At 37.0% G+C, this 17,183-nt stretch overlaps 1 protein-coding gene across 3 annotated transcripts in view; it reads left to right on the top strand.

Annotated features, from left to right (window-relative positions):
- Positions 1-17,183, top strand: part of HACD4 (3-hydroxyacyl-CoA dehydratase 4) — a 39,414-nt gene that overhangs the window by 19,996 nt on the left and 2,235 nt on the right. For all 3 annotated transcript variants that reach the window (XM_027859084.1, XM_027859082.1, XM_027859083.1), the window contains exons 4-5: positions 5,560-5,672; positions 14,933-15,039. In XM_027859084.1, the coding sequence (XP_027714885.1) occupies positions 5,560-5,672; positions 14,933-15,039 (220 nt within the window). The remainder of the gene's footprint in view (positions 1-5,559; positions 5,673-14,932; positions 15,040-17,183) is intronic.

Genomic DNA, 17,183 nt, shown 5'->3' with positions numbered 1-17,183 from the left:
CAGGACAATAATAGCACTTACTTTAGAGGGATGAGGTGACGATCAAATAATATCATGTAAAGTGCATTGTGAACTTTAAAGCATGTGTAAATGCTAGCTATTATTATTATTATTGCAACTGCATCAAAAATAAACTCTAACAAAAGAAATGAAGATGAATTAAGTTCCTATCTTTTTAGTAATTTTTAGTAAGATGTAGGCATCTTGAATGTTGGTTATTAGTTTTTGTAATAGAATTACAGCAGTGGTTTTTCATATCATTAGTTATGGTTAAACTTAATATGAAAATCATGATATATTTTCTACCCTTGCTAGATATTTTATTAGTATTCAGTTGTGTGACTTCTGCTTCAAAATCATCTCTGGTTTTTGGTGGTTTGTATGTAGCTGTTAGTGGTGAGTCAGAGTGTGTTATTGTGGTTAGTTTTGGTTGAACCTTTGAAGTTTAATTGCATGGGGTGGGGTTGATATCCAAGTCTAAAGGTGGAGGAATTTTTTTTTCAATGTGATACATGGGACCACATCTGATGACTTTGGCAATGACCTGCTATATTGGTGGTCGACAAGATCTGAATGGGTCCTTCCAGTGAGGTTGAAGTACTTTCTTTCATTGATGGGCTTTCATGCAGATCCAGTCTCCCAGCCAAAGACTGTGACAGGGAATGAAGCAGCTGGGGCAGGATTTTTGATACCCGTTGGCAAATAGACTAAACACATTTCATTAATGCTTTTTAGTAATTCAGCACAGTTTCATATATCAGCTGGAGATCTATTTAATGTGGCACACATGGAATTCTGCCTAGGATTTACTACATAGGGCAGATGATGAGAATCTCATATAGTTTAAGTTCATGCTTCTTGTTCACAGTGTTTTTAATGTGTGTGAAAGCCATAGGCAGAATATCAGATCACTTGAGGTTAATTTGTGCACAAATTTTGTGTTTTTATTTTAGAATTCTAGTGTTCAGTATCTCCATTGGATTGTGGGTAGTATGTATAGTATTGATTCATACTTCAGAAAAATGGAGCCTAATCTTGCATTCCATTACACATTTCTTCTTAACTTTAGCAGCCAACCTCCTGAGATGCACATGAATCACAAGTCAATTAGCAGAACCATCATTACCATCATCACCATCAACCCATTAAATAATCACTCATCACCACTGGCTACATTATCTCCATCTTTTACTTTTACTTGATCATCTTGCCAATACCTCAACGTAGCAGTGAAAAATTTAAATATCTCAGCTCCTATCACTGTCTTCAATGAATAGTAATCTAAACAGTAATGAACAATTCCTTAAGGAGTTTCTTAGCAACAGTAGTTGAGCCTACCAACAGTAGACTTCCATACACCATAAATATATGGCAGTAATAACAAGAAAATGTCCATAGATACAACACATAAGTATCTGAATGAAGTCAACTCACAAGTTCACACATGTCCCCCATCATCAGAAGCTAAGTCTGCAAGTCTCAACACTAAGGACACTTGTGAGCCACTTGGCTGCCTGACTCATAAGTCCTTTGGGCTAACTGTTAAAATCTTGGGTACAATGTGTGCTACAGATTGGTGCAATTGTCCTTATTGTATGTTAGTGCATGTCTATGACAATCTTAAAGGACTTGGGATTTCCCAAATTGTCAGCCCAAGGAGCATCTAGCTGTCTTCTGTGTAAGCCATCTCAGCAGGAGGTTTGAAGTCTCAGATGATGAACATTGCAGATTAGTGTACCTTTAGCAGCTGTTTGTCTGCCTTTCCTATTGTGTCTTTGGGTTTATGAGCTGTTTTTTGGGACCTCGGCTCTCCTTAGCAGAACCTTACTTAAAAGGCGGCTGGGAGAGAGAGCAGATACCCTGAATAAGCCTTTTGCATAGAACTGAGATGGGGAATAGCCTAAGCAAGTTCCAACTTCTAGGGAAAATCCATTAAGTGACATATATATATCACCATTATTGTCCCTAGATTGCAAGTTTCTGGACAAATGGAGGTATTACATGAGGAATGAAACCCCTAAGCAGTTCCCTGAACATATGCTTTTAACAAACTAGGATGTTTATGGGAAGTTCTTCAATCCCTTGAGTCTACAGAAGATCATTCCCAATGGACTGCCTGATTTGACTAGTCTACAGAATCAAAAGCTTCTATGTATGAAACCAAGTCCATGGCCAATCCTTTTTTTCTTTTCTTCTTTGGATAGGAAAACATTCATGTTGGTAGATGTTTGTCAGGTTCATAATAATAAAAATTCAAATAATTATAATAAATAATAGTCTATTCATCTAGTACCAGCACTGGCCTCTTCAGTCAATGAGGATGGGAGAAGTAGTCCAAAACTTATATAATTTATCTGAGGGAATGCTATATCAAGGACTAGTCATTAGTAATATCAACTAAGTTTCCAAAACCTCTAAACCTGATTTGTTTTGCAGTAAAGAAAAAAATTACTAATCTAGTACTATTATATTAGTGCCAACCATCTCCAAGTAAAGATGCAAGATTATTGAGGCGAGGGCAGTGTGGCCTATTCTTGTTCATGTACCAAAAAGTAAGTAGAGGGTGCCAGTGTCTGCATGGTTGGTTGAAAATAATCATTAGTTACTGAACATAGGTAGAATGACTGAGCAATAAACATTAAACTGTGAAGTCAAGGTTTGAAGGATCATTTTTCTTTTTTTAACCGTAACCACCAATAGTTTTTATTAATGAGAATTATAATATATATAATTATATATATAATAGATATAATATATAATTATATATAATATATAATTATATATAATATGTAATAGATATAATATATAATTAGATATTATATATAATTAGATATAATATATAATTAGATATAATATATATCTATTTAAGAATATATTATATATATATACTCTCATAATGAGATTAGTTTTTATATGAATGTAGGCTTGAAGAACAGTTGGACCACTACCAAGATTTCTCAGTTTCTGAAAAAGGGTTGGGGAGATTCTCATAAATTAAAGCCAATTGTCTATGGTGTTTCAATGTTAACTAAGAAGTTGGGGGAACATAACCCACCAGTTTAGAAAGACAGCTTAATAAGGGTGTCTGAGGAACACAAAAGAGAATTCTGTAATTTGATCTAAGATTGAAATTAGAGTTAGCTTTTGTCGTGTGAGACAACTCATTCTTGAGCAAAATGCCTTGGGTTACCTCTGAACATAAAAGTGAAATAGAGCAAGTCCAAGATTCACTGTGAGGACTGATAAATTATGTTAGTTGAAGGTGACAAGTTTGGGGCTTGGATAAAGGTTCACTGGTTGGTGAGTCATGCATTATTAATAAAGGCAAGTAGTAGTAATATAGATGGCTTGTGGTGTGTGTGTGTGTGTGTGTGTGTGTGTGTATTTTTTTTTGCAAGAAAGGGGATCAAGGCTACTGAATTAATTTTGGATCCTATTCAGGCCATCAGATGGTAGTTAATGAATGCAGTTAGTATTATGCCTGCGAGTAGGCTTTTTATAATAGTTGATACAAATGGAAACATTAGTATGGGAAGAGTGAAATCCAATGTTTCCAGGGTATAGACTCTGTACTTTAATTTATTTGACCTCTCTAGAATGTGGTATAAAGGGGAGCACAAAGCTTTTTGGAAGTAGATTTGTAAGCATATTGAATTCTTTAATGAAATTTTGATTCCTGTTTTTCCTAGAAACAAAGCGTTGAAAGCTAAGCTTTGTTTTGTTTAATTACATCAAGATAACTTGTCAGACATATTTCTTAAAGTTATGGTGGGAAAATGGATAGTATAATTGTGCTGAGTTATCACATACGTTGGAATAGCAAGATTAGTTGAAAACATACAAACAATTATAGATGGTATTTTAGTAGATAAAACCAAGAAGACTGGGTTCAAATTCCACCTATAGACTTTTAGTAGCTGGGTGACCTTCCCCAGGCCATACTGCTGACTTCTCTCCAGAGGACCTTACTTACTGTGCCATAGAAACTTCTTCACTCTGAAAGCTCACTCTACCCCTAGACAACTTCTCACATTGGAGGTCTCTCCCTGGCCGGTTCCTCCCAGAACTTCCATTCTAAGGAGGACAACCAGGCCAACCAGGTTTCATTTTTCTTCAGGCTGTCCTGATGACTCATCTGCATAGGACTTTCTTCATCCTGCCCCAAGTCTTGGATGTTCTCTTACCCAAATTGCCCTTTTCATTTCTCCTTTAATTGTGTTCTTCCAGAACACAGGGCCTGGAATCTGGAAGACCTGAAGTCAAATCTGGCCTCAGACACTTACTAGCTGTGAGACCCTTGGCAAATCACTTAATGTTTGCTTCAGTTTCCTCATCTGTAAAATGAGCTAAAGAAGGAAATGTCAAACCACTTTAGTATCTTTGCCAAGAAAACCCCAAATGGGGTCATGAAGAGTCAGACATAACTGAACAACAACTTCCTTCCATTAGAATGTAAGCTCCTTGAGGGCAGGAACTGTCTTTCTTTCTGCTTATGTTTGTATTTCCAGCACTTAGCACACTGCCTGGCATACAGTAAGGTGCCATAGTAATAGTGCCTTACACATATATTCCCAGTGTATAAATTAGGTAGGTCATTAGGTAGTGTGTGGATATAGGCTTACAATAAATAATAATAATTATAATGGAATCATGGGTAAGATCCTTGGATTCATAGAAAATGCCTGCCATCACTATAATATTGAATATAAAATTGATCACAGTGATGTAGAGAATATTGGGATTGAAGAAACAAAAGGTAAGCAGGGGTGTGATTAAGAGGAAGAAAACAAATATTTATTAAGTAACTACTCTGTGCCAGACACCATGTTAAGCATTTTACACATATTATGTCATTTAATCTTCCTGAAATATAAGTACTATTATTCTCATTTTGCAGTTGAGGACACTTAGGCAGAAAGAGGTTAAGTGACTTGCCCACAGTCACAGAGTTATTAAGTTAGATTTGAATATGGGTCTTCCTAACTCCAGTCTCAGCACTATACACTTCGTCAGCTGGCTTATTGAAGAGGACAGTAGAGGAAGCACTCTAATTCACATAAAGTATAGAGTTAAATTTTTTTCTTTGTTATCTTTTTGTTTTTATATCACTTATATTTTTAAATATAAACCTTTCCCCTCTCCTGACCAGAGAGTATTCCCTTGTAAAAAGAAATAATAAAGAGGGAACATATGCACATGCACACACAGAGTTGCGCAAAACTAGTCACCACACCCATTATCTGACAGTACATACAATGTTACACACCTGTAAACCCCGCCCCCCATCTCTGTACAGAAAGGAGGAAAGTGCATTTTTCTTATTGCCTTTTAGGGACAAAGCTTGATCATTATGACTAGATAGTGCTGTTTCTTATTGTTATTGTTCTTACAATTTACATCGTTGTCATTATGTATTATTTTCATTGTTTTCTTTATTTTATAATTATGATTTCAAAAAGAGAGTTGAAACTCTGGGAGTGAAAATGAGAAAATCTTATACGTAACTTGGCAGAATAATCACCTCAAAGTCCTAAGTCCGTCTTATTGTTTCTCTTACAGCTAACTGAGAGAATAATAATACTTTTTGTGGTGATCACCAGTCAAGATGAAGTCCAAGGAAAATATGTCGTGTGTGTTTTATTCTTCCTCTGGAATCTATTGGACGTGGTTAGGTAAGAAGTCAGAATGATCTTGAAAACCAAAGCCAAGTTGCTTCATATGGGAAAAGCAGTTATACATGCTTATGTTTGGTTTATTTTGAAAAGGACAGAAAAACGTAACCCTTATGTGAATTATTTTATCTTGATATGAAAATGTATTTTTAGTGCTTTCTATAATGGGCATATCAGAGATAATTAAAACCTCTCAAGATATTATAAAAGCAAATCACTGCATTCAATTTTCCAGAGCAAAAGACTTGGCATGACACCAATTTGGAAAAAAAAAAACTCACAGCTGTTTCCTAATGAAAGGCATTCCTCACTAATGCTCTGGTGCATTCGGCTTCAATAAACAAATCATGGCCTTTCATTATATGTTTCATACAGAAATTTAAAACCAGCTTTCTATTAGTTTAAAAATATTGCAAATATAGTGTCTCATCTTCCCAGTACAAAAGAGCCTTCTCATAGCATGGATTTATTACAAGTATTTGGGGAAAGAAAACTGAACTAAAAAAGTTGAAGCTAAATTCTTGAGCTTACCATTCATTCACTATGTCATCCTGAGGAAAGATACAGCTTCTCTGAGGCTCTGCTACCTCATTTGTAAAATGAGATTTCACAATGGGCCCATCAACTTGCATGAAGAAAGTATTTTGTTAACTGCACTTCAATACAATTGATCGCCTTTATAATCCTACCGTGCTCTATTTTGCTGAGTCAAGTCAACAAGCATTTAGTAAGTGCTTATTATATGCCAGGCATTGTGTTAAGAGTTGGGAATACAAATAGAAGGAGAAAGAAAGATAGTTCTTGTCCTCAAGGAGCTTACATTCTAATGGGGGATGACACCACATAAAAGAAAAGATGGTGGGGAAGAGATGGAAGTGAAAACCTGGATAGTCAAGAATGCATCCTGGAGAGGGAAGTAGACATGGCATCCTGGTCATCATCTTCAAAATGGAGGTTCTGGGAGGAAGCTGCCAATTATACAGAGAGGCCACAGGGGTAGTGTGTATGAAGTCCAGGGTAGAGGGAACTTCCAGGGGGAAGAAGTTTCTTTAGCATAGTAGAGAAAGTCCAGGAGAGTTAGGAGCACAGCCTAGAGAGATAATCAGACTGTCAAAGGGGTACTATGACACAAAAAAGTGAAGAATCCTTGAACAATATAATTTCTTCTTCCAAGCCTAGGCATTTAGATTCCTCTAAATATACATACACACATACACACATATGTACACATGTATATATATGTATACATATACACAATACATATACATATATACATACATACACACATATAAAATAACCTGATATAACAAGGTGATGTCCCAATAACAGTGGCATAAAGGAGTTCTATGTGACTCAGTTCGGAGTGGTATGTAGCTACTTTCTAAAGTAATTAGCACTAGTAAAAGAAATTCTAAATTTAGATTAATGGGTGTATTCCTGTTTGTTGTATTACTCAGAAAGATCCGGGAAAGTGTCAATTCTCCCTTTTGTCAGACAAGCGATGTGGAAATTGATAAGTCTCTTTCACCAAGATTTGGGTGATCCAAGTCACTTACCCCAAGACCCTCATTGCAAAATACCCTAATATAGCCCAGCCTCTCATTGTAATATTCATTTTCTCATTAGTTGTTAACCAATCAGAGTTGATTGCCACCCTCAGGAACACCTCCTCTTCCAAGGGCATATAAACTGTAAGCCCATCACTATGAGAGGTCTTTGGTCTAAGAGACAGATGGCCAAATGACCATCTTTTTATTAAAATGCTGGTATTATTAATAAAATGATTAAGTTATCCAGAAATGATGTCTCTGAAATCTTTTTAAATGCCACACCAGTCTGCTTAATTAAATCCATCTGAATCAGTTTAACTCATTTATAAGGCGCTGAAAAACCTTAAAAAGCTGTTTTAGTTCCAAGTCATCTGACCTAGTCCTTTGGAACTTAGGGTTTCTCTGTCATGAAATCACTGAGTTTCCTAGTTAGAAGAGACCTCAGAAGACTATCTGGTCCAACCTAGATCTACACAGAAGTCCTGTCTGCTGAATCCCTGACAAATCTAGCTTCCATTTAAGAATTCTAATAGTAGGGAATCCATTATTTCTTGAGATGGCCCACTCCCGCTTCTGAATAGCACTAGTTACAAAGTTTTCTCGTATATCCAACTTCATTTAGAAGGCAGCTTCCAGCTATTGCTTCCGGAGGCAAGGCAGGACAGGTCTGATCCCTCATTTCTGTGGCAACTCTTCAGATGCTAGAAGCTGACAATCACATCCATCCTCGGTCTTCTCTGGGCTAAATATACCTACTTATTTCAACTGGTTCCTCAGAAAGTGTGCTTTTAAACCCCCTCACCATGCTTGTTATCCTCTTCTGAATCTGATCCAGTCTATCAATGTCCTTTGCTGCTCTTCTCAGATCCTTCCCTTCCTAGATCTCAAATCTATTCCACTTCTTGAGATCAAAAATATTGTCTCCGCAACCAACCAAACCTGCAACTGTTCATCTCCTTCTCTGGAATTCCACTTATTAAAATCTAGTCACTTTCTTTTCTAGGCACAGGGCCCTATCAACTCCATTTATTTTTATATCTGCTCTAGTTTTTAAGCTCTTCTTTAAGAAGAAGAGTGGTCAGCTAAAGTATTCTCTTTTGACTATTTAAGCAATCTTAAAAGCTATATATCAACATGTATGTCAACCCTTTTACACATACCCTTGTTTCCACCCCCTCCTGTCTTCTCTGGCAGATTGCTTTACCTCTCTAATCTTCAGTCTGTCCCTATCTACTGATTCCTTCCATGCTGCCTGCAAACATGCCCAAGTCTCCACTATTCAAGTGTAAGAGTAGAGTCAAAGCCCACCCTATTGGGTTCTGATGCTTTGACTTGGTACACACATATTTTTTAAATTAAAAATTTTAAATCAGAAGAACTGAGGGAACAGTACCCATGCACTTTTTTATATCAATCAAAGCCACTGTGTGAGACATTGGGTCATGTCCTCAGCACTTTATATAAAATGGAGAAACTCTCAAAATATGGGAAGAATTGATTCTGAACACCTGGATTTGAGAGGTTGGGGCAAACATGGAGCAAGAAACTACATGGACCTTATGGCTATTATAATGTCCCCAGGCTTAAAATGATCTGATTATTGTAAAAGGTGTTACATATTTTTAAAAATATATCCCCTCAGTAGATCCTACTATCCCCACAAGTTATTATCATATATAGCTCCTCCCTTTTCTCACCCAAACTCTTAGGAAAAGCTATCTAAATATATTGGCTTCTATTTTTCATCTCTTGTTTCCCTGGGTAGTGACTCTGTGTCCTGTAACACTATTTCCAGAAAGCTCCAGTCATTCTTTACTTCCCTCTTTCCTCTCTGGCCACCCCCTACAAAGCCCCCTCACTACTGCTAATGGTGTGGCCTCCAAGCAAGTACCCTTTCCTCTCCATCAATCTTTCCAGTTTTAGAACGATGATCAAATCAAGGCCCGCTGATATGTATCAATATATTCCCTGATGGCCCAACTCACTGTTTCTGTAAAGTGCTTCTTCCTGGCCACCACTCTTCTACATGTCTTGTTTCCCCCACTGGAACGTAAGTTACTTGAAAATAGGGATTCTCCTTTTATTTTTGTATCCCTCATATTTAGCATTGTGTTTAGCACACATAGTAAGCAGCTGGGGGGTGAAGAGGATAGAGGGCCAGGCCTGAGGTCAAGAAGATTCATCTTCCTGAGTTCAAATCTGACCTCAGGCACTTACTAGCTGTGTGACCCTGGGCAAGTTACTTAAAGCTGGTTGCCTCAGTTCCTCATCTGTAAGATGAGCTGGAGAAGGAAATGGCAAACCACTCTAGTATCTTTGCCAAGAAAACCTCAAACGGGGTCACAAAGAGTTGGATATGACTGAAATGACTGAATAACAATAACATTAAGTAAGAACTTAATGAATGGTTTTTTGTTCATTTGTTCAATAATAGCTTACATTTGTAATTACTTAAATGAAGGCATTCTTATCAAATTTTTGAATGACATGATGTTGGAAGAGATAATTACTCTAAAGGATGATACAATCAAGACACAAAAGTATCTGAACAATCCAGAATGATGGGTTAAGTTTAATAAGATGAAAGGTAACAAAGATAAATATAAATGTCTATATTTGGACTTAAAAATTAACTATGTAAGCACAGGATTGAGGAAATGTGGCTAAAATATAGTTCACATGGAAAAAACCTCAGAGTCTTAGCTTATCGAGAATTCAACATGAGACAGCAATATGATATGGCAACCAGAAATATTAATGAGCATTAATGGTAACACATTGTCCAGAACAAGGGAGATTGGGTCCACATGTAGAGTAATGTTCAGTGTGGGGCAGTGGGTTAGTCACTGAGTCAACTAGCATATTTGTGTTAGTGCAGAAAAATGAAATCAGAATGGTGAGGGAAACTGAAAAATCTATATCATGATGTGAAAGAACTGGAAATGTTTCAAGAGAAGTGGGAGGGAAGAGGGGACGGTGTCAACTGTCCCAACTGTATGAATGGCTGTCATATGGAAGATAAATTAGACTTATGTTGTTGACTCCAGAAGACAGAACCAGAAACAATGGGTAGATAGCATAGAATCTGATTTTGACTGGATAAAAGAAAAAGCTTCCCAACCTTCAGAACTGTCAAAAAACAAAATAGTGAGTAGTGAATTTCCTATCCCTGGAGGCCTTTAGGGGGAAAGTAGATGACAATTTTTCAGAGATTTTATAGATTTTCATATGTAGGTTAGACTAAATGACCTCTGTTATTACCTTCAACTATAAGATTCTGTTCTTCTCTTCGATTCTGTGATTGTAGTGTTTTGTAATGTACCTTACATACATTTATCTCAATAATTTTTTAAAAATTAACTCCTTTGCTAGAATCAACATTAAACATCAATGCAAGTCAGTTAATAAGTATTTATTATGCTTATTACATATGCACCAGGCACTATGCTAAGTGCTGGGAATACAAAGAGAGGCAAAAAATAGTCCCTGCCCTTAAGTGGTTCACAATCTAACAGGGAGACAATAAACAAATATTTACGAACAAGATATATACAGGATAAATTGGAAATAATCAAAAGAGAAAAGGCACTAGAATGAAGAGGGGTTGGGAAAGACTTCCTGTAGAAGTTAGGACTTAAAGGAAGCCAGGGAAGTCAGGAGGCAGAGATGAGCAGAGAGAACATTGTAGGCATAAGGGGCAGTCAGAGAAAATGCCTGGAGCCAAGAGATGGAATGTTTTATTTATGGAACAGCAAAGAGGCCAGTGTCACTGGATTGAAGAGTATGTGGGGTGGGTATAAAGTGTAAGAAGATTGGAAAGTGGTTGGGGAAGGATGAGATGAAGGGGCTGGGGCAGTAAATTATAAAGGGCTTCAAGTGGCAAACAGAAGATTTTGTGTTTATTCCTGGAGGTCACAGGGAGCCCCTGGAGTTTATAGAGTAGGGAGTGACATGGTTAGACCTGTGCTTTAAAAAAATGACTTTGGGGGCAGCTAGAGTGAAACACTCACCAGCTGTGTGACTTTGGGCAAGTCACTTAACCCCAATCGCCTCACCAAAAAAAAAAAAAAAGACTTTGGCAACTGAATAGAGGATATATTGGAATGGGGAGAGACTTTTGACAGGTAGACCCACCAGTAGGCTATTGCAGTAGCCCCAGTATGAGGTGATGAGAGCCTGCACTAGAGGAGTGATGGTATTGGGTAGGGTGTCTTTGAGAGATGTTGCAAAGGAGAAATCAACAGACCTTGGCAAACATTGGATATGGGAGCATGGGGATGGGTGCTTGGTGGTGAGAGATAGTGAGTTGAGGATGATGCTTAGATTGTAAGCCTGGGGGACTGGGAGGATGGTGGTGCCCTCAGTAGTAATAGAAAAGTTTGAAAGGGTTTAAGGGAAAGACAATAAGTTCATTTCTGAATATGTTGATTTTAAATGTCTACTTGACATACTATTCAAGATGTCTTAAAGGCAGTTGGAGATATGAGACTAGAGGTGAGCAGAAAGATTAGTCCTAGATAGGTAGATTTAAGAATCATCAGCATAGAGAAGATAATTAAATTCATGGAAGCTGACAAATGAAGTACATATAAAGGGAGAAAAATAGAGGACCCGGTACAGTGCTTTGTCAGATACCTATAGTTAGTGGGCATGACCAGTAAAAGTAACTTACTTAATAACTATATTTAAATTAGTTTATTTCAGTGCATAAAATACAATAATACTTTCATTTTCTCTACCTTCATATCGAGATTCTATTTCCATTCATTCATATTCACTTTCTTCATATGATCCTTGTTAACATGTATTTCATCCATCTGGTTCAGTGTTATATTACTTTGCATTATTTTATCTCATTTAGTCTTCACAGGCAAAACAGTAGGGTATAATAAACAGAGAGCCAGCAGCAGTCAGGAATACCTGTCCTGCCTCTAAGTGGCTGTGGAATTCTAGAAGGGCTGTAAGCTACAACCAAGTTGTCTAGGACTGCTGCTCTGGTCCATATTAGGAGTTCCCTAAACTAATGAAATCACAGTTCCCGATGGAAAAAAAAAAGCAGCAACAACCCCCCCCCCAAAAAAAAACAACAAAAACTCTTTTATTTTATAGAGGAGAAAATCAAAGCTAAGAGAGGTGAAATGCCTTGCCAGAGGCCACTGCTACCAGACAATTAATTGGTAGATTGGAATCTGTGTCTTACGATTTCAAGTCCAGGTCTCTTTCATTGGTATTTCCTAAAGTTATGTGGCATGCAAAAAGAGGTCAGTCTCATAGAATCTTTCTTTGAATTATTACCCAATAATGTGACTTTTGCCTACATAAGTGTGAATGTTGAAGAAAATTTGGAGATATGTAGAGTGAGAAAAGGCTTGATAGTAATAGAAATAGTAGCATTACCTACATTGTGGTAGTTTAGTCATTGCCATTCATGACATTTCAGATGTGGATCTGATTTTATTCATGCTGTTATAAACATTAGAGACTTCTTCCATGTCTGTGTATTTTCTTCATGTATTCCAAATATGAGAAATAGCTACTTCCCCCCAATCAGACATTACTAGTGTATTCCTCTTTTTAATCTTCTTTTTCCTCTCTTCAAACTCTCAGAATAGATCCAACTCATCTCAAAGACCTATGTTTTTCTTATTTATCTCCCTCAATACCATTGGAAGACATTAAGGTCCTGAAGGTACAGTAGTTTTGTTTTCCCCCCCATTTAGAATGATAGGACTACCCCATCATACAGCTCCTTCCAATTCCTCAAATAAATTTATCTTTCTAGGTTTCTTAGGACTCTTGTGTTTGTATTTCAAAGATCCTACTAAGCTCTGGTCTTTTCATCAGAAATGCTTGAAGGGTTTCTATTCCATTAAAAATCCATTTCTCTTCCCCTCAACCCCACCCCCACCCCCATCCTAGGATATTCAGTTTTGCAGAGTTAGTTATTCCTAGTTGTAAACCTACATCTTTCACGTATTCTAAGATCTCCTTTGGTTTTTAGTAGAAGCTGACAAGTCTTGTGTAATCCTGACTAGTAGTTTGGTACACAAATCATTTCTGGATGTTTGTAGTATTTTTTTCTTTGACTTGGAAGTTCTAAGATTCAGAACTTCCTGACATGCCTGGGACTTATCATTTTGGGGATATTTTCAGGAGATAATTTGGTGGATTCTTTCTATTGTATACTTCTAGTAGATCTTAGCAGTTTTCATTTGTGAGTTCATGAAATACACAACCCAGCCTTTTTGTTTTAATCATGGTTTGTAGGGAGTCCAATGATTCTTATGTTATATCTTGACCTGTTTTCCAGATCAGTTGTTTTTTTATACCCTACTCCTCCTTCTACTTTCTCTTCTTCTCTTTTGTTTTTGTTCTATTATTCTTGCTGTTTTGTGAAGCCATTGGTTTCTGTTTGGTTGATTCTAGTTTTCAGGAATTCCATTTCTAAGATGAGGTTTACCTCCTTTGTCTTTCTCAGCATTTATTTTCCTTCCAATTCTTTCCTTGAGCTTTTATTTATTTATTTTTTTACCTCTTGCTTCCTTTCTTAAAGATATTAATGCAATTACTGTGGAAATCATTTTCCTTTGAGTCTTTGCTCCCAATTTTTATGGAGCAAGAGATGCAATCATTGTTTTTTAATACTGGTTGGTGTTTTCTTTGGTTTATTCATCACTCCAGCTTTAATTCTTGAATTAGGATTTTGTGCCCCATGCTGGACTTTTGGGAGCGGGGGTCAGCCCTATCATGGTCTCACCACAGATTCCCAGGGTCCTTGTACTAAACTCCCTCCTGTATAGTTGGGATTCCAAGTGCTGGCTCTTCTGTTCCCCTCTTTGGCATCTCAAATTGAGTGTTAGGGACCTCAGATACTCTGGGCCAGGGCTGTCTCAGTCTGCAAACTATGGCATCTTTCTGGGTGGCACTGCACTAGTCTCTTTCTGCTGCTACTCTCCTGAGCTTCCAAGAACCCCACCTTGGGGATTTATAAACAGCCTAGGACTTTCTCAGGGGAGCCCTTTGCTCTCTTACTACCTCTAGATATAGTCTTGGAGGCTGCATGCATCCCATCTTTGGTTACACAGGTGCTCATTTAGCTGGAGGTGCCCCTTTCCTAGTGGTCTTTGGGCTGACTTTTTATACAGTTTGGGTTGGAAGTAATTTACTATAGTTTCTCATTAAACTTCTTGACCATTATTCAATCTGATATAAATTTCAGGGTTTTGCTGGAGTTGATGTGAGGATATTGTCTCTTCTTTAGGCAGCAGTCTTGTCTGGGAGTCTAAGTGCTGTTTCAAAGTTATGGTTTTTAGTCAATAGAACATGAATGTAAGTTGAGAAAAAACATTTATATTCTATCTTTTTCTTATTATTGATTATTTCAAAATAAGCATTTCCATCCTAGTCAAAAAAAGGACATTGCGGAGGGGGTGGTGGTGGTGGTGGTGTGTGAACATGCTTACAGCAAAGCAAATAGATTTTATCTCTTAATTTCAATGATGTTTATATGTAACATAGTGAACATTAGCTGAGCAAAATTGATAAAACTTCTTAATGTAGTGTATCACCAGGAAGCTAAAGTTAATAGAAAATAAAGCAGCATATTCCAATCATATGTGTAGATTTAACAAAGTAGTAAAATGTTTCCTTATCCCTTTTCCCCCCAAATAGCAAACCAAAACATGTTATGGCCATACTTTTTCCTTTCAGATACACATATAGCATGTTATCTGTGGTGAGAATTTACTACCACATTTTGACATGGCTCAGTCAAACGCTCTGGATGTTCATTTACCCTCTCTGTGTTCTTGCTGAAGGTAAGGAAACAGTGGTTCATTTTATCAATATTTTTCTTAATGTAGTCTAGTTATCATAATTTAATTAATTTTTTAGAGAATTAGATAATATTTTGAAAACATTTCTGTCCTGGCACATTCCTTATCTTGTTTTAATCTTACCCAGATTCCTTGGTACTACTAGAAACAAAGTGCTTTCCAGTAAGCAAAACCATAGGTTTTTATAATTCTCAACTATATTTATGCCCACTTTCAAATAAACAGCCAAATTAACTCCATTTGTAAAAATCTAAAGACTAGAGGTGTTACATAGAAATACTGGATATTATGCTTTTTGCACATTTGAATATATTAATATATCAAGGATATCTACTTTTAGATTCTGTATCTAAATTGTATAATGGATAGAGTGCTAGTCTCAGTCAGAAAGACCTGGACTTAAATTTGATCTCTGTCCCTTACTAGTCATGTCATCTTGGGCAAATTACTTAACTCCTTATTTTTCTAATCTATGAAATGAAAATAATAAGTCTGATAAAAACGCTCTTACAGGATTATCATGACACTTCTCTAGAAAGCCTCTCCCACAGACTTCAGGGTTACTGTAGCTTTAAGAGAGAAAGAATAGAATCCTGAAGACTGACAATTTAATTGACTTCTTGAGAGAGTTTAATTGTCATGGCTAAGGGAGTCTGTGAAAGAGACTGATGACTAAGAGAATTGTTTTCCTGAGGAAACTTAGAGACACTCCACTTAACTGTCATAGAGAGTTTGTGAGTGACTCGGTGGGTTGGATCATCCTTGAGGGAGTCTGTTAGAAACTGAGTGAGAACTGAGTTGAACTCTTATTCTGTGGAGCAGAAACCCTCAGGAGAATTCTGGAGACATTTTGACAGCCATCTAGATAGACCTGAATTGTTGGACAGTGATTTCAGTGTCAACAATTCAAGAGAATGGTTAGAGGTGACTGTAATCTTGTAGTTAATTTGCTGTTGTGGACACGAGCGCATGTGTGTGCACACACAAAACTGAAAACTACACCAATACTCCAGAGGGGCAAAATATATATGTACACATACACGTACATATATATAGCCCATGTGTGGCCTCAGTCTCCACTCTCATGCTCTAAAGCAGGCTTCTTAACTGACTACAATTGCTCAAATCAGAGCCTCTTGGTAGATGATTCATATTTACCTTATTAGGCAATACTCAAAACATCTATCTGTTGGGTATGATTAATAATCCTTCATAATCTTCCCATCATACCCAATTATTTAAATTCTGATTCTGTCAGTTATAAACTTCAAGATTCAAAAAACCATCACCTGCAAATGAGCTGATGGACCATAATGTTCTACAGCCTTCATTAATCCAGTCATTTATCTGCTTTCAAATAAGTCCTCTTAGTACATAAATCTCTATCTGGTCCTCTGAATAGTGCATGTCTTTCCTCAGCATTTTATCTGAGAGACATGAGTTTCTTCACAAATAGATTCTATCAGAGTTCTGTATACACATGTTCTTTTTCTGACCCTTTCAGCAACCACACTGTTCACATATGAAAAGGGTGTTATCTTACGTATCTTTACTGAAAGAGGAGAGGCTTACGAGGATAGATTTTATGTTGTTGTTTTTATAAAGTCAGAGCTAAATTATTGAGATAGTTCATAAACTATGGCTTTAGAGCTAGAAAATGGAGGCTATCAAATTTAAGTCTATTAAGCTCCTCACCATTTTCTAGGTGAGGAAGCTGAGGCACAGACAAGTTAAATGATGTGCCCAGCACTACCCAGATAGTGAGTGGCTGGAGCAGATTTGAACCTAGGTTTTCTTGACTCCAGGTAAAGCTCCCCATCCACTATACCATGCTCTCACTTTCTTAATTTGTGGTAATTGATTAGGTAATATAAAATATATCCCTTGATTGCCTCTAAATCCAGTATGAAAGAATTAATACGGTAATCAGTCAAATAGCAAAGTGAAGTGTTTGTTCCCAAGAGCATTTGAGAGATGTTGCTTTTGTAATTAAGTACCAAAACCTCATCCACAGCATTGCTATGAAGGCTGGAGGTGGGGTGCCACAAACTTGCTGCAAATGTAAAGTTCTTTGTGAACTAAAAAATCCTTACTACTACTACTACTACTACTACTACTACTACTAC

The sequence above is a fragment of the Vombatus ursinus genome, unplaced genomic scaffold (assembly GCF_900497805.2).
Source record: "Vombatus ursinus unplaced genomic scaffold, bare-nosed wombat genome assembly UNPS02014158.1, whole genome shotgun sequence".
Classification (NCBI taxonomy): Eukaryota; Metazoa; Chordata; class Mammalia; order Diprotodontia; family Vombatidae; genus Vombatus; species Vombatus ursinus.
This window is presented reverse-complemented; position numbering and strand designations above follow the sequence as displayed.